Below are 18,953 nucleotides of genomic sequence, written 5' to 3' on the forward strand. Positions count from 1 at the left end.
GCTGACTGACAATGGTACTGCCTCATGAGAATGTTACCATGGCTGTAATCTCGAACGAGGTCAGCTTTAGACCTGTGTGAGTCCCAAATGGACGTTTAGATTTTTTGTATTATAGTTTTTCGTTTTTACCAATTCACATGCAGTAAAATGTTGATGGAAAAATATTCATTGTCAAGTCAGCCAGATTTGGCTTTTCAGCAATTTGTTTCGACTTTGTCAACCCTACAATGTTATTGCAGATACTGGCCTCATTTTTTGACAAAGATAGCATGAGAGAGAAGATGGGAGAGAGAAGAAATGTTAAATATGAATGTATTGATAACGTTGCCAATAAAATGATTAGCAAAACTAGACTTGCAATGATCTAATACAGTGTTATTTTGCCATCGGTGCACACGACGCGTCTGTGCTAAACAAAATATATCGCCATGATGTTTACAAAACCAAAAGTTGTCTAATTTTCAACCTATCTAGAGAAAACAAAACAAGTCGGTACATGTTATTAGGAAATCTGCGTTGATAAAGAATACACACAATATTGTCCACGCAATATCGATTTCCGCATTATTGAGCTGAGAAGATACACCTGTAATCAAGTCTTCAATTCGCTCCGGTATCAAAACATTTTTATAAATGACAACCTTCCATCACGATACCACTGTCTTCTTAAGCATCTGTTTGCTTCTAAATTGAACTTTTTTCTCGTCTTTGAGTAAAGAAGTTCTCTGGAACCCTAATATTTTGGGTTAATAATTACTCTAATAGCATCTTTAAATTTGCGAAAATGACGCCCTTTCATTTTCCAAAGTCCACATAAATAAAAACATATTTTGTATTCATGGTGATTTTGTTCAACTTCATCAATTATAGATATGAGCGTCTCTTTTAATAGTAAGGCCGTAAAAGTGGTCTAAAGCCGTCTACGCTCTTTATGTTATGTACACAGTTGTTTAATGGTTGGATACCACACATGCATTAATTCCTAGCAGCGGAAACATGTAAAATGAAATGTAACCTGGAAGAGCGCTGACTGTCTATGGAAACAGTGTTGGTCTACATGGAGAGGCAGCTTTCAACAAAAAATTCCCTGACAGAAGCCGGCTCAAACTAACAGTTTAATGGCAACAGGCCTCATGAAGCTTGGGTTTGTTTTTTTTCTAACAGGACATGGTCTAAGGGGTGAGACTTCGCGATGTTCTAAGAGCAGGAATTTGGACAGCTTGTACGGGGTATTCTGGTTTGGTTACACCAACCAAAACTAATAACGATCGCACGAACTTCTGCTGAAGTTAAGACCATATCGAATGATGGATGTTGTCATGTATGAGAATCTATAAAAACAATAAGTAAAATAACTGACCGCTTCGTCATTTTTTTACACGGGAGAATTAAAGCGGGAACACATTATGATATTGTTAACGTGCGCTGGGAATTGGCCGTTGGTTTGCCTGTTTGAATGTAGCTATTGTTTCTTGAGCTTCGCGGGAGTCAGCCAACTTATAGTGTAGGTTAAGCCACCAATAGTTTTAGGATCTTTTTGTGTTTAACCTCAGCCATAACAACTGAATTATACTGTTTCTATGCATTCTATCAAATATATTCTTCGTATGCCTTGTACTTTTCGTGCTTCTCAAGAATTAACTTGAACTCGTCCTCTTTTATCACCTTGTCTTGAAGTGCTCGCAATATCTCCGGGATAGTGTTTAGTTTCGATCCCGTAAGAACGCGTATTTCATTATATTTAGAGCTTTTATTCTCTGTCTGATGCTTTTTCTTCACGCAGTTTGTCCTCACTTGTGTGGATCCTTTTAAGGCGAAAATCGTGTGGGTCTTGCAGTTTTGGGTACATACAGCGTGGGGTGGTCCATTATAATACTTTCATAAGGATTGTACTACGAATGTTTAATTGGTTTGGTCTGGGATGGGTTTGTGGAAGGAGGGTTAACTCTGTGGACACGCCCCTCTATCATGTCGTCGCGATATATTGGCGAGATGGCAATGCCAAAGACCGTCAATCATTCGGAAACAATACGATCTTCGATGAGCCCTCGAATATTTTCGCCAAGAATCACAACTGCCTTGCCTTCTGTCCTCAGTTTCTGTGATTGTCTTACTTTTCGGACCGAATTCTGCTACTTTTAAAGTATAACAATTTTTCTGTTGGTGAGAGGAGTGATTCAGAACTCTGCCTACGCCGAAGAAACGTTATTGCCAATGTGTTTCGCCAAATAATGTGTCGACGTGATAATAGTAATAGTGCATGAGAGTTCCAGAGGATAGTACTTCCGGCATTTGTTCTAACAGTGAAAGTTCATTTATCCCAAGCCGACTGACGGTTTGGTTAGGATTCTCTGGATGAACCTGTGGTAGGGTTTAATCTTCATCGAAATAGAACATACCCAGAGACACCCACAACAGAGATGATAATTCCAAATTTTACGTTTGAATTGAACATCCGTCCTATTTGTTGCAGTATACCTAATAACAATGTAATGTGTACATTTAAAATGTGCCACTGTCATTTAGCCTACGCGAGAATACGTGCTTTGACTGCATTTAACGTAAGTGAGACCAGAGGATAGCTTTCATGTACCAGTTTTCGAGAATATCCAAGGCCCAGAAATCTTATCTCAAGTTAATTTGGTCTTATCTGAAATGTCGGTGTTTCCTATACAAGATACTGAAGGAGAGGGGTGTGCCTACATTTAGAAGACTGATTTCGTGGTGGAAGCATGGGGAACAATCGGTTGCTGATATTGGTTGCCATCCTTTGTGTTGGGGTCAGGAGCTACGTGTACCCAAAGGTTAACTTATGCCTTTGTGCCAAGAACAATGTACTTGTGGGTACATTTGCTGGTTTGTATTATTCATACGTAGGAAAGGGAATTTAGAGAGGTTTATCGTTCTAAAGCATTAAAAAGCATCTTCTTTATGCACGACGATATCAAAGGGTTTACGGAATTTCTTAAATATTGAAGGTATGAATTGGATTCATTTTAACTCAAGATGTGTATTGCATACCGGAAACCAGAAAGTAGAAATTTTATGATTTAATCTGTAGAGTCACAAGGAATACAAACTCAGACTGGGCGTAGGATTGACTGACTTTTGTCGAGTTTTAAAAAGTAAATACAAATAACGTACAAGCACTTTTTGGTGCATTTGCAAAGAAGTCGATTCATAACAAGAGATGTCCTTATAAAAATAAAATAAGAACCTAATTCAAGAGTTTGCGCTTACTTGTATGTATATTTAAGAGACAGAGGATGCAATTTGAGTGACAATGGAAATATAGCATCAGCCAATCAGCTTTGGGGATTTTTTAGTAAGAAGGGGAAATGTGTTGTAACAAATGTTCACAGGTCTAACACGATGAGTGATTACATTTTATATTAGGTCGTAATGTTGTGATTTTATATCGACATGAAGAAATATTTTGCTAAATTGGTTTAACATGACGGGCCAGTATGAGGACAAGATGGGAAATGTAATGTTGAAAAGGTTCATATGTTTAACATTATGCCTATATCTAAGACCTTTACAGGGAATCACAATGACGATGTACTTTGTTCAGGGGAGGGCCTATCTGAGATCTTGTTCTCTAAGGAAACTTTGATATTGTGTGACTATCTGGTCTCTAATAAAGAAAATATTGTTAAACGTGTCCATAGGCTTAACAGTATCGGTCTATATGGTGCAAAGGGAAAACATAATGTTAGAAAGGTCCATAGGTTGAACATTATGGGCCTGTATAGCAGCATGGGAAAATGAAATGATAAAAAACGTCTAAAGGCACATTTTGGGTACGAGATGAGAAATTCATAGCTAAAATTATACCTTCTATTGATCCTTTATAAACAAAATCAAAACCGCATTGAATATCTGTTACCGAATATACCCTTTGTGAAAAGGACCAATAATTTCTAATCAAGCTTCAGCAAAATCTCTAAAACCTAGCAATATTAGGGCACAGGTATTGAAAGAAGATCAGATGTGTAACTTTCTATAGCCATTAAACAGAATGGAGAGGACCGCTCCGGTGGCCTTAGCTGTTACAGCATCCGCCTCGGATGCGAGAGGTCGCGAGTTCGAACCGCGGCTGAGTCATACCAAAGACTTACAAACAGCTACCTCTCTTGGCGCTCATCATTAAGAGGTTAGTGTTAGGACTGGTCAGTCTGGTGTCAGGATAATGTGACTGGGTGGGACATCATGTTACATGTCTGCGGCATGACGCCCCAGTGCTAGACATCACTTTAAACTGCCACACTGCAGACATCGTAGCGATACGACTGGAAATTGTTAAAGCCACTTTAAAAATCCAAATCATACATACATACACAGAATGGGGATACGAATACACACACACACACACACACACACACACACACCTTCACGTAAGAACAGGGAGCTGTCTTAAGCTTTCCAATCAGAACCATATCCTTTATAGATATTGCATGTAATCCAGAGTTTATAATTTGTTTCTGTTCTGGATTTAATATTGTAAGTAAAACGCTATCTATGTTACGGTCAGATATTTGTCTGTTTTGGCTGACAATGTGTACCAATCTGCCAAGCCTAGCGCAGGATGACATCAGTTTACCTAATGTTACATCTTTCGTCCTTCATTTCATCGTAGAATGTGATCTGTATGAATGCAAAGTAGAGTTTAGAATTGTATCTATCCAAAATTGCTCTATTTTACATCGTTTCTAGAGAAATCGCGTCCAAAACAAGTCAGGACATGTTATCAGGAAGTGTGCGCTGAAACAAAATGCACACAATATTGTGCATGTACTACTGAATCTAACGTTATTGACCTGAAAGGATACAGCTGTGACCAAGACCTCATTTCGTTCCAGTATCAAAACGTGACATTGGTATATATTCCATCGTGATACGAATGCATTCACTAAACAACCGTTTCATTCCAAAGCGAACTTTACTTTTGTTTCTCTTCCTTGAGTAAAGGACTTATCTGTGACCCTGATATTTTAGGTTATCAATTACTACAGCCTCTTTAACTTTACGAAAATGCTGTCCTTTAAATTTTCCAAAGTCCACGTAAATTAAAACATACTTTGCATTGCATGGCGATTTTGTTTAAGTTCTTCAATTATAGATATTAATGTCTCTTTTATTAATAGTAAGGCCGTGAAAATGGTATACGCCTCTTAAAGTTGCGGCGCTTTGGGGGTTGAAGATACGCTAGTAAAATCAGAAAGAGTATGAGATTCACGAAAAAGCTTTCCCCCTGCGATCATGTTACAGTTTTGATGGTGATGAAATAAAGGTTTTTGAATGCACTTCAGGAAAGCGCGAGAAAAATTAGTGACGTGAATTCAAGTCCCCTTCATACTTTCAAACTAAAAAGAGATAACATCTGAACAACGGTTATGCGTCTTTTTCTTGTTCGTATCGTCGTTCAATAATTTTTGAGTTTGTTCTCATATCTTGCAATCTATCATTGATGATCCAACTCGACGACTTGGTCACAAAATGACACCGTTTGTTTTCTGCACAAACTTAAATCGGTTTTGCGATTCTTTAGAACAGGGTGCCGGCAAACACTAGCATAGATATATCCCACCAGAATGCTTCTTTAAATATTGGTAAATGTGGATTATAAAATTACTGAACCTAATTAAATCCAATGATCATGCAAAATATATACACGAAAGGTTCAATTGCTAAAGCAATACACCAACCTACGTAACATATAACAATCAAAGTTTTGCATATTACAGACTTAATAGGATCGAGAGAAGAACAAACACACCCATGACTTTAACGTGAAATGTAATGCGAAATAAGGTCTAAAGATTCAAGTTATGGACCTTTATGGCCTCTAATGGCAAATGTAATGTTGAAACCACTCAGTAAACTCCAGGACCTAATTATATATCATTAAAAACCGAGGTTAGCTACTATCCAATACTCAGTCGTCTACTGTCAAGCACCCAGTTATTTACTATGCAACACTCATTCATCTAGTACGTAATGCTTTGTCTGCGAATGTTCAACACTCTCTTACGTACTATCCAACACTAACACTATACCATCAACACGCCATCGGAGTGACCAATACCCCACACTCGCTTATCAACAAGTGTGACTAACACCCTATGTCAACCATCAAACACCAGGAGGATATTAACATAACAGCTATGTTGAAACATATGTGACATCAAGGGAATTGAAGAGTATACCTTAAGCCTACATGTTGAAAAATTGCTTGATGCATAAGGGAAAATGTGATCTTAAAACTTCAAATAATATCCAACTCTGCACATTTACTGTCTAATACGCCTTTTATAGTGACCAGTTCCCAGTGATCTTCTACATCCAGTTATTTTCTATCCAACAGCCTAATATTTTCTTCTCTTTTTCTATTTTGAAATTATTTGCTCGAAAGGGTTCTTCTTCTTTTTCTTCTTCTGCTGAACGTTTCTCCAGATTTCTTTTTTCATCTCTTGAAATCCTCTGTAGACGAATGTCCTTTTTCTGGACAATGATGACAGTTTTATTACCCTTTGTCTTTCTTTTCTCTTGTCCTGGAAGTTTCTTTTTTGTGACATTATTGAGGCCAATAAAGTTTCTCTTGAAGGAACAGATGGTTTGATTTGTATCTGGAGAGGAATAGTTACAAGTCTCGCTTGAAGTATCATTTCGAATGACGAGAAGTGTAATCTGTTTGGACTATTCTATCGTAACAGCTTGAAGTATCATTTCGAATGACGAGAAGTGTAATCTGTTTGGACTATTCTATCGTAACAGCTTGAAGTATCATTTCGAATGACGAGAAGTGTAATCTGTTTGGACTATTCTATCGTAACAGATTGAAGTATAATTTCGAATGACGAGAAGTGTAATCTGTTTGGACTAGTCTATCGTAACAGATTGAAGTATGATTTCGAATGACGAGAAGTGTAATCTGTTTGGACTATTCCATCGTAACAGATTGAAGTATAATTTCGAATGACGAGAAGTGTAATCTGTTTGGACTATTCTATCGTAACAGATTGAAGTATAATTTCGAATGACGAGAAGTGTAATCTGTTTGGACTATTCTATCGTAACAGATTGAAGTATAATTTCGAATGACGAGAAGTGTAATCTGTTTGGACTATTCTATCGTAACAGATTGAAGTATAATTTCGAATGACGAGAAGTGTAATCTGTTTGGACTATACTATCGTAACAGATTGAAGTATAATTTCGAATGACGAGAAGTGTAATCTGTTTGGACTATTCTATCGTAACAGATTGAAGCATGATTTCGAATGACGAGAAGTGTAATCTGTTTGGACTATTCCATCGTAACAGACTGAAGTATAATTTCGAATGACGAGAAGTGTAATCTGTTTGGACTATTCTATCGTAACAGATTGAAGTATAATTTCGAATGACGAGATGTGTAACCTGTTTGGACTATTCTATCGTAACAGATTGAAACTTCATAAATGTATTCTGTTACTTATATCACATATGGAGCGAAAGACGAGAATAGAGTAAGAATTCTTACACACTTACACAAACATAATCCTCTATAGACACTAAATAAGATATAGAAAAGAACAAACGTACACTTGAAGACAAGCATGATTTAACTTATACAATCCCAGTGCGCTATGACAACAGTAAAACTCAGTTTGTGCACCAAAGTGTGCGCTGCTACTACAGTTAAAGTCAATTTTGTTCACGCTATTTAAAACAGAAATACATTCTTAAATTTTGTTTTCAAGTTTGGTTTTTCATTGTTTAATTTTTATGTTTTCATTTATAATTTCACTTGTTAAACTTAATGTTTTTATTTTCCATTTAAAATTTTTATTTAATATTTTAGTTTTTCAAGTTTAAGAGTTTTTTTTAAACATTTCTATTGTCACTTTCAATTTTGGTTTTTCATTTATAAGTTTCATTTTCAAACTTTGCTTTTCATATTTCATTCCTTAATTTTCAGGTTTTCATTTTCAATTTTCATTTCAACATCTGGTATTTATAATTTCATTTTTTAATTTTCATTATAATTATTTAAGTTTAATTTCAGGTTGATGAAACTAAACATTGGCAGACAGAGATAATAATATTTTCTCTTTAACATGGAAAAGGATCAAGTAGCATAGCATTCTAAAGCTAAACAGGATTACATAAAAGTAGTATGGCGTTATTTGCTGTGTGAGTCGGCAACTGACAATTTATACCACGATTAACTCAGAAAAAACAACGTTAAACTCTTAACTGACTAATTCTTTAGAATTGTTTCTTTAATTCAAAATCACATGACATGTATCATGTTATACCATCTTTAATTAGGTGAAAACAATTGTTTAAATTATATACATAAGATCAAAACTTGTCTGCTTTATTATTCAGAAGATGATGGAGCCGGCGCAAACGATACTTTCGACTGCCTCATGGTGTCTGGAATACTCCATAACGACCGCTTCCTAGCAATCGGAAAGGATAATGTGGTAATTGTGAAAGAAGTGGAATCAAAACATATATCAACCGCATTGTGTCTGATTTTGGGCCAGTAACATAAAATAGGGTACAATATTGGCGAGGAAATAGTGGTAAAAATAGGCGTAAGAAAAGAATATTGAAGGCCGAGTGAATCATATACAACGTTATTTATTCCACCTTTGATAATAATAATATTTACAATTAATATGTGCAATTTATAATTTGTTTGCTAAAAAGAACAAAGTCATTCATAGATTTTTATAAGCCTACTGAATTTCTTTTTTTTTTCACTTCTTCAATTTCTATTTATTATGTTCTATATGCTTAAAAATCACTTAAACTCTCTGCCTGTTTTTTCAACAATATGTCTACAAATCACACAGTTATATGTAAATCAATATTTATATGCTCATTCAATCTCCGAGTCATCAATTAAAACATTTTCTTGTACAATATATATTGTGAATCTTATTTTTCAGTATTTCATGACATGCAATAAAATACTCATTTGTCCTGAAATTATGCACTCGTCTAATCTCAAACTTCACACTCATGTTACAGCTGCGTGCGTAATTTGTAGCTTGTGAAAACCTTTTTTGTATTTATTATAGGTCGAACTTGGTGCTGGTGAATTCATCACATTCCCGCCAGAAACCTGCAGAGGTGAGAATTAAAGCAAATACCAAAATTGCAATTAAACCAACACAAGACTGAACAAGCAGTCATGTGATCTCATTCCTCGCTAATACAATAGCAAGAAGAACAAAAGTCAAAAACAGCAAAACAAAACAAAACAAAAATATATTTTTAAAAAAAGATGAAAACCTTAGAAGAAAAAAATACCCTCCAAAAAAAAAAGAAAAAAAAGGAAAGAATTCTTCATTAATTATCATTAATTACCTAAAAGCACGACTTTAAAGGTTCCACAGTAGACAATGCATACAGTGTACATTCTGTTAACATACAATCTCCCCCCCCCCCCGGTCAATTATATAAGTTACTCTCTCATTTTGAACCTCTTTCTGTCTTTGCTCAGAGTACTTTAAATGCACCGCAGAAAGATATTTTGGTATGATCAAACTGCTAAACACAATATGCAAAATTGGCTACCAACTAAATATATAGGACTAGGAAATGTTTCAGATAGGAAGACAAATAGTTAAATTTAAAATGGTTTGTTCAAGCCACACGAAATACAATAAAATGATTCACTAATTCAAATTACTGCTTGGTCGTGATTTGATATATTACTTGATACTGTAGGACCACCACCCCCATAAGCAAGATCATTGACCTTATATATATCACTAATGGCATTAAAAGAAACATAGGAATATTAGATTGTGTCACGTGACGACTTACAGATACATAGATTTAAAGAATTTTCACACTATGAGTCAAAACCCGTACACCTCTCTGTGTGCAGAGAAATAGATTTAAAGAATTTTCACACCATGTAGTCAAACCAGAACACCTCTCTCTGCGTCCAGATACATAGATTTAAAGAATTGTCACACCATGTAGTCAAAGCCGGTACACCTCTCTATGTGTGTAGATACACAGATATAAAGAATTTTCACACCATATAGTCAAAACCAGAACACCTCTCTATGTGTGCAGATACAAAGATTTAAAGAATTTTCACACCATGTTGTCAAATCCAGTACACCTCAATATGTGTACAGAATATAGATTTAAAAATCTAGATTTTACAGACATCCAGCAGCAACTGCAATTTAGCTACAAAAATAAATGGAAACATTTGATGTAGCAATAATTGTAAAAAAATATAAATGCCATAGAGAAAGCTGTTGGAGAAAACGGAAAAACATAAGATAATTCGCGAGAGATTTAGCGAAGGCGTGAAACGATCGAGATTTATATGATATTGCAATGGATGAAGTCATGAAATTGGATATCGAATTAAAAAGACAATTGCATATGAATGTGAAGAAAGAAAACATAAATTAAAGGATCGACATATTTGTACAAGAGAAGCAAAACCCATGCAGAAATGTCTTTACTCAATAATTATGGTACATCAGCAGACTTCATATTACAAGAAAACAGCAAATGAATTTAGCAAGATAAAAGTTAAACTAAACAAAATATTTACACATACCCTGAACATTTAACACAAAATGCCGTCTAAAAGTTGACAGTGATGAATGAATCAAAACGCAACGGATAACAGTGGGACATACAATTTCGTGAAAATCAACTAAATTAGGCAATATGGACGGTAACATATGATTTCATACTGGCATTTCATAGACAAACAAGGTGCCCAAACATACAAATTTCAAACGTATTTCCAAGCAATGACGATGCGTTCAAATCGACTAATAACAACGTAGATTTGAAACATTTTCATTTAAAGTTCAATAATTTCAAAATTCCACAAAAGAATATCCAGAAAAGATTAAGGCAAATGCAAGTACTTGATCGATAATTAGCCAGAATAACTTTAGTCCGTACACAAAGGTTTGGGAACCCCACTACTGCTGTTGTTTTTGCCGCTTATAAACTTAAATATATCTAACGGATAGGTACTTGTAAGTATTGGAGAACATTGGCAGTTAATACAGTAAATAATATGACCCAAAAAGAAGAGTCAACAGGCTGAGCAGATTCTTTTTTTGTCCATCTGCAAATTATGTTAGATTATATACGATTCTAATAACATGTCACAATTTAGAACAAAATAATAAAAAACAACTAAATAAAAGTTTAAAAACCGACCACGAAAAATAACAAAGAATCGTTTATTGCCGTACTTAAAGTTTTGAGAACTTGTATAGCTGACTTTCGGAAATTGTTTTAGACACTCCAGCTCTTCTAGTCACTGTTGCTGTCTCCTGTGACTAAAAATTCGGGTAAACAAACAGCTAATAATAGGACAAGTAACATAACCAGTCTGTCACATGATCAGTAATTCCAGATGATGATAATGATGCTATTGCTAAACGAGAAAATAAATCGGCTAAATGTTTCAAGCCTTTTCTGATCATTTACCAAACCAATTATCCTGGAGTAGGCGGAATTGAGCTGGAAAGAGTAAGTGGAGTAGGGAAAAATGCTTTTTGATAAATTACCTACGGATAGTACAACTAGTGATATTGTTATTGCAATTGTTATTGCAATTGATGTAACAACAATTACTATTATGAAATTCTTTTTTTAACAGTTCTTTCAGCCTTCAACCTGATGATATTTTGCCCTCCACTTTAAAATTACTTTTGTCCTATTGTTTCTTTGAAACTTCTTTTCCAGATATCTTAAATTAATCCTTTTTCCTCTTCTTTAGTGATCCACTTTGAACGTTTTCGTGGCAATCATTATAGATTTTCCTTCTCTTATCTATTGGTCAAATGGTTCATTTGTGTCTATTGTTTGCATCTTATTTTCTCTCCTATTTGCATTAGTTGTCCGATACAAACCCCTGGTTCAATCAGATTCACTTTCAATGCTGATAAGCAATTGATTTTCCCAAGATTCTCCCGTTTCTTCTGTGCCTTGAAGTATATTTAATTCAGGGCTTTCAAACACGCGGCCGGCCAAGCCTTGTCCTGTGCCCCGCAAAATAATTGACGTCACAAGGTGTCATGCGCGACAACAATGGTAGTGAGGCGCTTGGACCATCAAAAATGCCATCATGCGACCCTCATCGTCGCTAAGTCTGCAGTGTGACAGTTTATAGTGATGTCTAGCACTGGGGCATCATGCCGCAGACATGTAGCATGATGTCCCACCCAGTCACTTTATCCTGACACCAGGCCGACCAGTCCTAACACTAACCTCTTAATGCTGAGCTCCAAGCGAGGCAGCTGTTAGTACCATTTTTGTAAGTCTTTGGTATGATTCGGCCGGGATTTTCTTTTGGAACGGTCATTATATATATATATATATATATATATATATATATATATATATATATATATATATATATATATATATATATATATATATATATATATATGTATATATATAAAGTATACTAATCATATGGCCAGTAACAACGAACAGTGCAAAACTAGTATCTAACTAGCCTAAGCGCTTTCGACTCTTAATGAGTCTTTTTCAAAGGCAAATACAAAACATAGACATGACAAACAAATAAAACACAAAAACCGTTGTTTTTGCACAACTTTACATGGGTGTTTCTACAGGAATTAAACCTTTAAATATATTATGTTTAAACTAGTTTATTTAACTTTTCGCGGAGGCTCGACAAAGTGAAATAAACGAGCATCAGCAACAAGTTGAAATAAACCTTACACCCCCAAGTAACACTGTACGTGGCAATGAAAGACATAAACAGTTTTGTTTACCGCATATAATACAAGGATACTTTTGTGCACACATTTATGTGATAATACTGAGTTCATAAATGCAGTCCATTCAAGCATTGATTTTCTCCTGGACAATGACGTTAAACACGTATCGCTGAGTGGCACAATCATGCATTATACAATGCAATAGACGTATATACAGGGTAGGTAGTAGGATTGTATTTCTCTCTATGTTTGGTGATCATTATTTCTAATCAGTTTTAAATATATCATATATCCAGATATATATATATATATATATATATATATATATATATATATATATATATATATATATATATATATATATATATATATATAGAGAGAGAGAGAGAGAGAGAGAGAGAGAGAGAGGATATGACGAATGTGCTTTTAATCACACCATTCAAGTGCATTTAAAAGAACAGTTTTCGAATCGGTGGTATTGAGTATTCTTCCGTTCCAATTCGATTTATGATTTTTAAGTATCACAGTTAGACCATTTATGAATCCCATTATGGTTTTGGTCATTTTTACGGAGCATATTAAGTATTTCAGTAGTAAGGTAAATGAGAGTTAGAATACATCTCTGGAAATGCCGTAGCTGAGGAAATTATTTTGTTTTAAAAACGGTTTCCTGTGTTTAAGCAATAGTAAGTAGGTGGCCTCGTGATTACATGCACAGATTAGGAGTATTTTAGTAGCCTTTGTTAGAACAATATAATGAGATAATTATACCATCAATAATTCAAAGCTATTCTTTGACTTAAACAGATATCTGAATGAAACAGAATAGGGCATGCATCGGGTTACTAATAGACCTTATTTGTTTCAGACATCGATAACTTCAACAAACGATTTTTGGTACCAGGAGTTGCAGATATAAATTTAGATCACGGACTTAAAATTGACACAGCTGTAGGAGGTGTCGGTATTAACGTAGGTAAGGACGGTGTCGGCGTAAGCGGCCATGTTAACGCTGGGCCTCTCGGATCTGTCGGAGGTAATGTAAACGTCGACGGTAGTGGGAAGGTCAGTGGTGGTGCGAACGCTGAGGTTCATGTGGGAGTGGTTGACGCTAAGGCAAATGTTGACGTGGATAAGGGAGGACATGTCAGCGGTGGTGTTGGTGGACATGTGAACGTAGAGGGAGTAGAAGTTGGTGGCAATGTAAATGTAGACAAGGGTGGGCATGTATCTGGTGGTGCTAGTCTTGGGGTGGGTTTAGGCTCTCTAGGAGGTGTAGATGTACATGTTAATGCTGGTCCTGATGGGGTAAAGACCGGGGTAGGGGCGCACGTTGATGCTGGTCCTCTCCACGGATCTGCTTCAGTGGATGTCGATCAGCATGGTCATGTAAGTGGGGATGCTAGCGGGACAGTGGGGGTTGGACCAGTCTCTGTGAGTGGCAATGCACATGTTGATCAAAATGGGGGAAGTGTTTCCGGGAAAGCTGATATCGGGGGACATAGCATTGGAGGGAATGTCAATGTTGATAAAGGTGGACAGGTCACAGGTGGGTTGAACGCAAACGTCGACCTAGGAGGTCTAGGAAACGTTCAAGGCAGTGCTAATGTTGGACCAGGCGGTCAAGTTACTGGAGGAGTCTCTGGAAGTTCTAACTTAGGAGGTCTTGGAAACATTCAAGGTAACGTTAATGTTGGACCAGGTGGTCAGGTGTCGGGTGGGGCCTCTGGAAATGTTAACATCGGAAGTCTTGGAAGCGTTGGGGGAAACATTAATGTGGGAACAGATGGTCATGTTTCTGGCGGCGTTTCAGGTACAGCTAACCTTGGAAACTTGGGATCAGTGAGTGGAAACTTAAACGTTGGCGCGGGGGGTCAAACTAGTGGTTCAGTTAGTGGAAATCTTGGGAGTATGCCTTTCAACATAGGCGGAGGAGGCACTAGTGGAAGTGGATCCGGAAGCGGAAATGATGGTAGCGGTGGAACGTCCAGCGGAGGGTCGGGATCGGGATCCGGTAGTGGAAGTCAGATGGCGGGTATGGGCAGTGCTGGAATGCCAAATTTCTTTAACCCTGCGTCCTTGATGAGCAGCCTTGTATCTGGTGGACGTAAGTGCATATTCAACTTACTTTATCATCTATATCAGGTATGTGCAACCGACGGCAGTGTGTGGATTTATAAATCGTTTATTAGTCTAGCGGCCTGGAGGACGTTGCACGTGCAGAGTCTATATTGAATTATATTAAATACCCATTTACTTCAGGGATATTGAGTCCTTATCTAATACGCAATGTAACAGTCTGAAGAAAGCGACTTGAACTAAGATATACTATAATAGTCCGAAGAAAGCGACTTTAACTAAGACATGATATGTAATAGTCTAAAGAAAGCGACTTGAGCTAAGACATAATGTAATAGTATGAAGAAAGGTACTTAAACTATCTAAGACATACTGTTAAAGTCTAAAGAAAGCGACTTGAACTAAGACATAATGTAATAGTCTAAAGAAAGCGACTTGAACAAAGACATGCCGTACTAGTCTGAAGAAAGCGACTCGACTTTTTCTCAGACAATAAAATTGTTTGTATATAGAAAATGAAAAAGCCAGTAGTGAAGTAAGTTTAAGAGATTGTTGATTAAACTAGAAAAATTTTCATTTCTATATAATTCACGTACTTCAAAAATGTTGTTTTTTAGAGATTCCAGTTTATCATTCATTTTAACTCTATCTCTTTGAAATCTTTCGAGGTAATACATCTTATTTTTACTCGTATCAAATGGGCGCCCGCACATACAGGCCGGGAAGGGCATTTGCCCCCCCCCCCCCATAAGTATAGTTTAGCTTACATCCAAAAAACTTAATAGTTGACTAGTACATGCTCCCCACCAATAAAAAAATATTCTGCGGGCGCCCATGCCGTATAAAAGATACAATAACGCTTAGATATTAAGACAAATACGTTTTCCAACAAACTGAATGTCTGATTTGTTTCTTGAAGTTTATGAAATGATTTCTTTCAGGGACTTGTCTTACAGAAATAAAAATATCATGTTTGCATTGTTGTCCAAGTTTCTTTCGAGAATTTAAATAATCCACACACGACAGGACAAATCTAAAAGACTGGAATGCAGTAGAAAGGAAATAAAGCGTTACGTCTTTGATACAAGAAATGCCGTTTAATTTAGTTCACCTTTTCTAGGCTTTTAAATAAGCTGTCTTGACTACTTGTTTAATATAGTGACATAATTCGTCTTCTCATTTTCAGAATCAGGTACTGGTTACAATCCAGTATCATTTTTTCAACAAGGTAATTATGCATTATCTGTCATAAACCGGTAATTATGCATGAATTTTTCATAAACCGCCTCAGTGTAATACTTCAGACATACTTCTTAGCATATACATTTGCATCAAGCATTCAGATGTATGCTACAATGGGTAAAAAATGCTGAAGCAGAAATTACGCTGTCAAAACGTCTGTTGAGTAATCAAAGGAAACAATAAATTCAAATTTGTTGCTCTTGCCAGTTTTGATCTCCAATGTATTGATTACCATTTTCTGTCTATTATTTATGGAATATGCTGGGGAACTTATTTAAACTTAGGTAATTACCTGTAAACATAGTCCGACATTAATATATCTCAATGACGCGTTTGCTTGCCATCAGGGGCATACACGTCTAAAGTCATCCAAATCTTCAAAACCTGGTTAAATTGTCATATACATGAGACCCTTAGATAAACGGATAGATAAGTGCATAGATAGATAGATAGATAGATATATAGATAGATGGATGGATGAATCAGTAAATAACAGATAGACAGATATATACATGGATATAAAGAAAGCTCTCTGCTGCATTTATATTTTCCCCGAAGTTACTTTAAGACTGAATATTCTGTTTTCTTTCACAGCTGGGGTAGACAACTTTTTGCAGATGATGAGACAGAACGGTAAGTGCGTACAAGATGAATTGCCTGTTGAAATCGTATTTACTCAGTTTATCTCTGTGTAAAACGCCCACATAAATGCGAATATCATAGCCCCAGATCTCCCGTCCCATAATCAGCAGGCAGTGCAGAGTCTATGTTATTTGCCTTTAATCAAAAGAAGAGCAAACAAATCTGGCATTTGCGACTATGTCCTTTGCAATTGGATAAGACGTATAATGTATACGGTATGCTCTATAATGGATACCGTATGACGTATAATGTATACGGTATGCTCTATAATGGATACCGTATGACGTATAATGTATACGGTATGCTCTATAATGGATACCGTATGACGTATAATGTATACGGTATGCTCTATAATGGATACCGTATGACGTATAATGTATACGGTATGCTCTATAATGGATACCGTATGATGTATAATGTATACGGTATGCTCTATAATGGATACCGTATGACGTATAATGTATACGGTATGCTCTATAATGGATACCGTATGACGTATAATGTATACGGTATGCTCTATAATGGATACCGTATGACGTATAATGTATACGGTATGCTCTATAATGGATACCGTATGATGTATAATGTATACGGTATGCTCTATAATGGATACCGTATGATGTATAATGTATACGGTATGCTCTATAATGAGTACCGCATGATGTATAATGTAAACGGTATCTGAAATGGTCAAAAATGCTTTTCAATAATGCTATCACTCTTCAGTAAATATTTACCAGGGTAAATTTTTTCGGAAAGTCTTTCAAAAAAGAACTGCCGAATGTTGGATCAACAGAAAATAAAACACCGAGTAAACTGCCGGAAACAGAACTTTTAGGCCAGTAGGCCGGCTATTAAAATTATGGATAAAGTATACCCAAAAGAAATCATCATGGAAACAAAGCATGAGAAGTCCTTATAGTGTGCCCTGAGTTGTTTCTTTTTTCAAGAGTATTAATTGTTGTGCTAATTATTTAATCTTCACTCTATTGTTATCATATGGCAATACTATGTTGTAAGAAAATATAAGATGTAGATATATCATGAACGTTACAAAAAGATTCTCACAAGCAACAGACCACTGAAAGAAATTCAAACAAAATGGGCGAAAACATTTCAAAACTAACGTGAAACAGAAAAAAACCTAAAACAGTTTGTGTTGAATAACTTATCATCAAGTGACCCCGCGTGACACTATGGCGTTTGTGACGCAATGCAACAAATGAGTATGTTTTTGCGTTAGCTAAGCGTATTATAAAATATTGCACGGTATATGTATTAATTTTTAATTATTGTACAAATTGGTTGGACTGTTTTACTACATGTTTATATTACTGTTCTGCTAACGAGTAGACATCAATCACTTTAATAACTGCAGGCTGACAAAAATGTATAAGCATGTTTTCATACTAGGTTTCTTTACAAGCACAGTTCGCTATGATTAGTTCAGTGTTGACTGGTAAAACAATGTATACTTATTATTTCGGCGAAGAAAAAAAAGAAACAAGTAAAAGTTAATTTTGCTGTGAATGAATTATTGACCTCCTACTGCAATTTTATTCGTTATATATACATTTTGTTTTTCAGGGAGAAGGCGATATAATTAGACGGGCACCTGATCATATTCAATCCATTCCATGTAAATAAAACCAGCCGCTTTTATCACAAAAGTATCCTTTCTGTTTAAGATGAACACTTCAGCTCCCATCCGTTGATATATATATACACACACGAGAGCGCAGTATAATTATATATTCACACAGGGTTAGGAGAACATTAAAAACAATTATTAAAACAAAATATTACTAGACTAGGAAGACGTAAAGGTGTTTTGGGATATCCTAATTAAAAATGACTAGACCACTAATATTGTTGTGCATAACCATCTCGTAATGAGACGAAAACGTTACAAATTGATTTTAAATTTCTCGTCCATTTCATAAATTAAAAATGTCCAGGCCAGTCAGGCACAATACAATGAGCAAAATGGCAAATAGAGATAACTATATTGCTGTCTTTTTGTGTTAATAATTGCTTATTTTCTTACTAGCAAGTATATTCAGAGTTCCAGTGCAGCCTAGGTTATTTTTCGGCGTGTTTAAAACATTAAACTATACAATAATAAAGACAAAATGAAATAAGTGTCAATGTATCTTATTTGCTTCAAGACTGTCAAACGACATTTTGTGCATCTCGTAAACAAATATTTTACAAAATGATAAAACCTTAAATGAACTACATGCCTCT

At 35.8% G+C, this 18,953-nt stretch overlaps 1 protein-coding gene across 1 annotated transcript; it reads left to right on the top strand.

Moving 5' to 3' along the window:
- Window positions 1-2,722: 2,722 nt before the first annotated feature.
- On the top strand, window positions 2,723-18,619 carry LOC149785660 (uncharacterized). The gene is made up of 7 exons (XM_089931231.1): window positions 2,723-2,856; window positions 8,377-8,474; window positions 9,078-9,129; window positions 13,612-14,850; window positions 16,009-16,050; window positions 16,659-16,697; window positions 18,294-18,619. Exons 1-7 carry the CDS (start codon window positions 2,733-2,735, stop codon window positions 18,311-18,313), a joined length of 1,614 nt encoding a protein of 537 aa, XP_089787357.1. The 5' UTR covers window positions 2,723-2,732; the 3' UTR covers window positions 18,314-18,619.
- Window positions 18,620-18,953: the final 334 nt, after the last annotated feature.

The sequence above is a fragment of the Sinohyriopsis cumingii genome, chromosome 13, assembly GCF_028554795.1.
Source record: "Sinohyriopsis cumingii isolate HCF-2022 chromosome 13, ASM2855479v2, whole genome shotgun sequence".
In the NCBI taxonomy this organism is placed as follows: Eukaryota; Metazoa; Mollusca; class Bivalvia; order Unionida; family Unionidae; genus Sinohyriopsis; species Sinohyriopsis cumingii.

Coding starts and splice junctions, on each gene's coding strand:
- LOC149785660 (XM_089931231.1), top strand. CDS start 2,733: ATGGGGAACAATCGGTTGCTGATATTGGTTGCCATCCTTTGTGTTGGG. Junction 2,857..8,376: donor ACTTGTGGGTACATTTGCTG/GTTTGTATTATT, acceptor TTTATTATTCAG/AAGATGATGGAGCCGGCGCA. Junction 9,130..13,611: donor CCCGCCAGAAACCTGCAGAG/GTGAGAATTAAA, acceptor TATTTGTTTCAG/ACATCGATAACTTCAACAAA.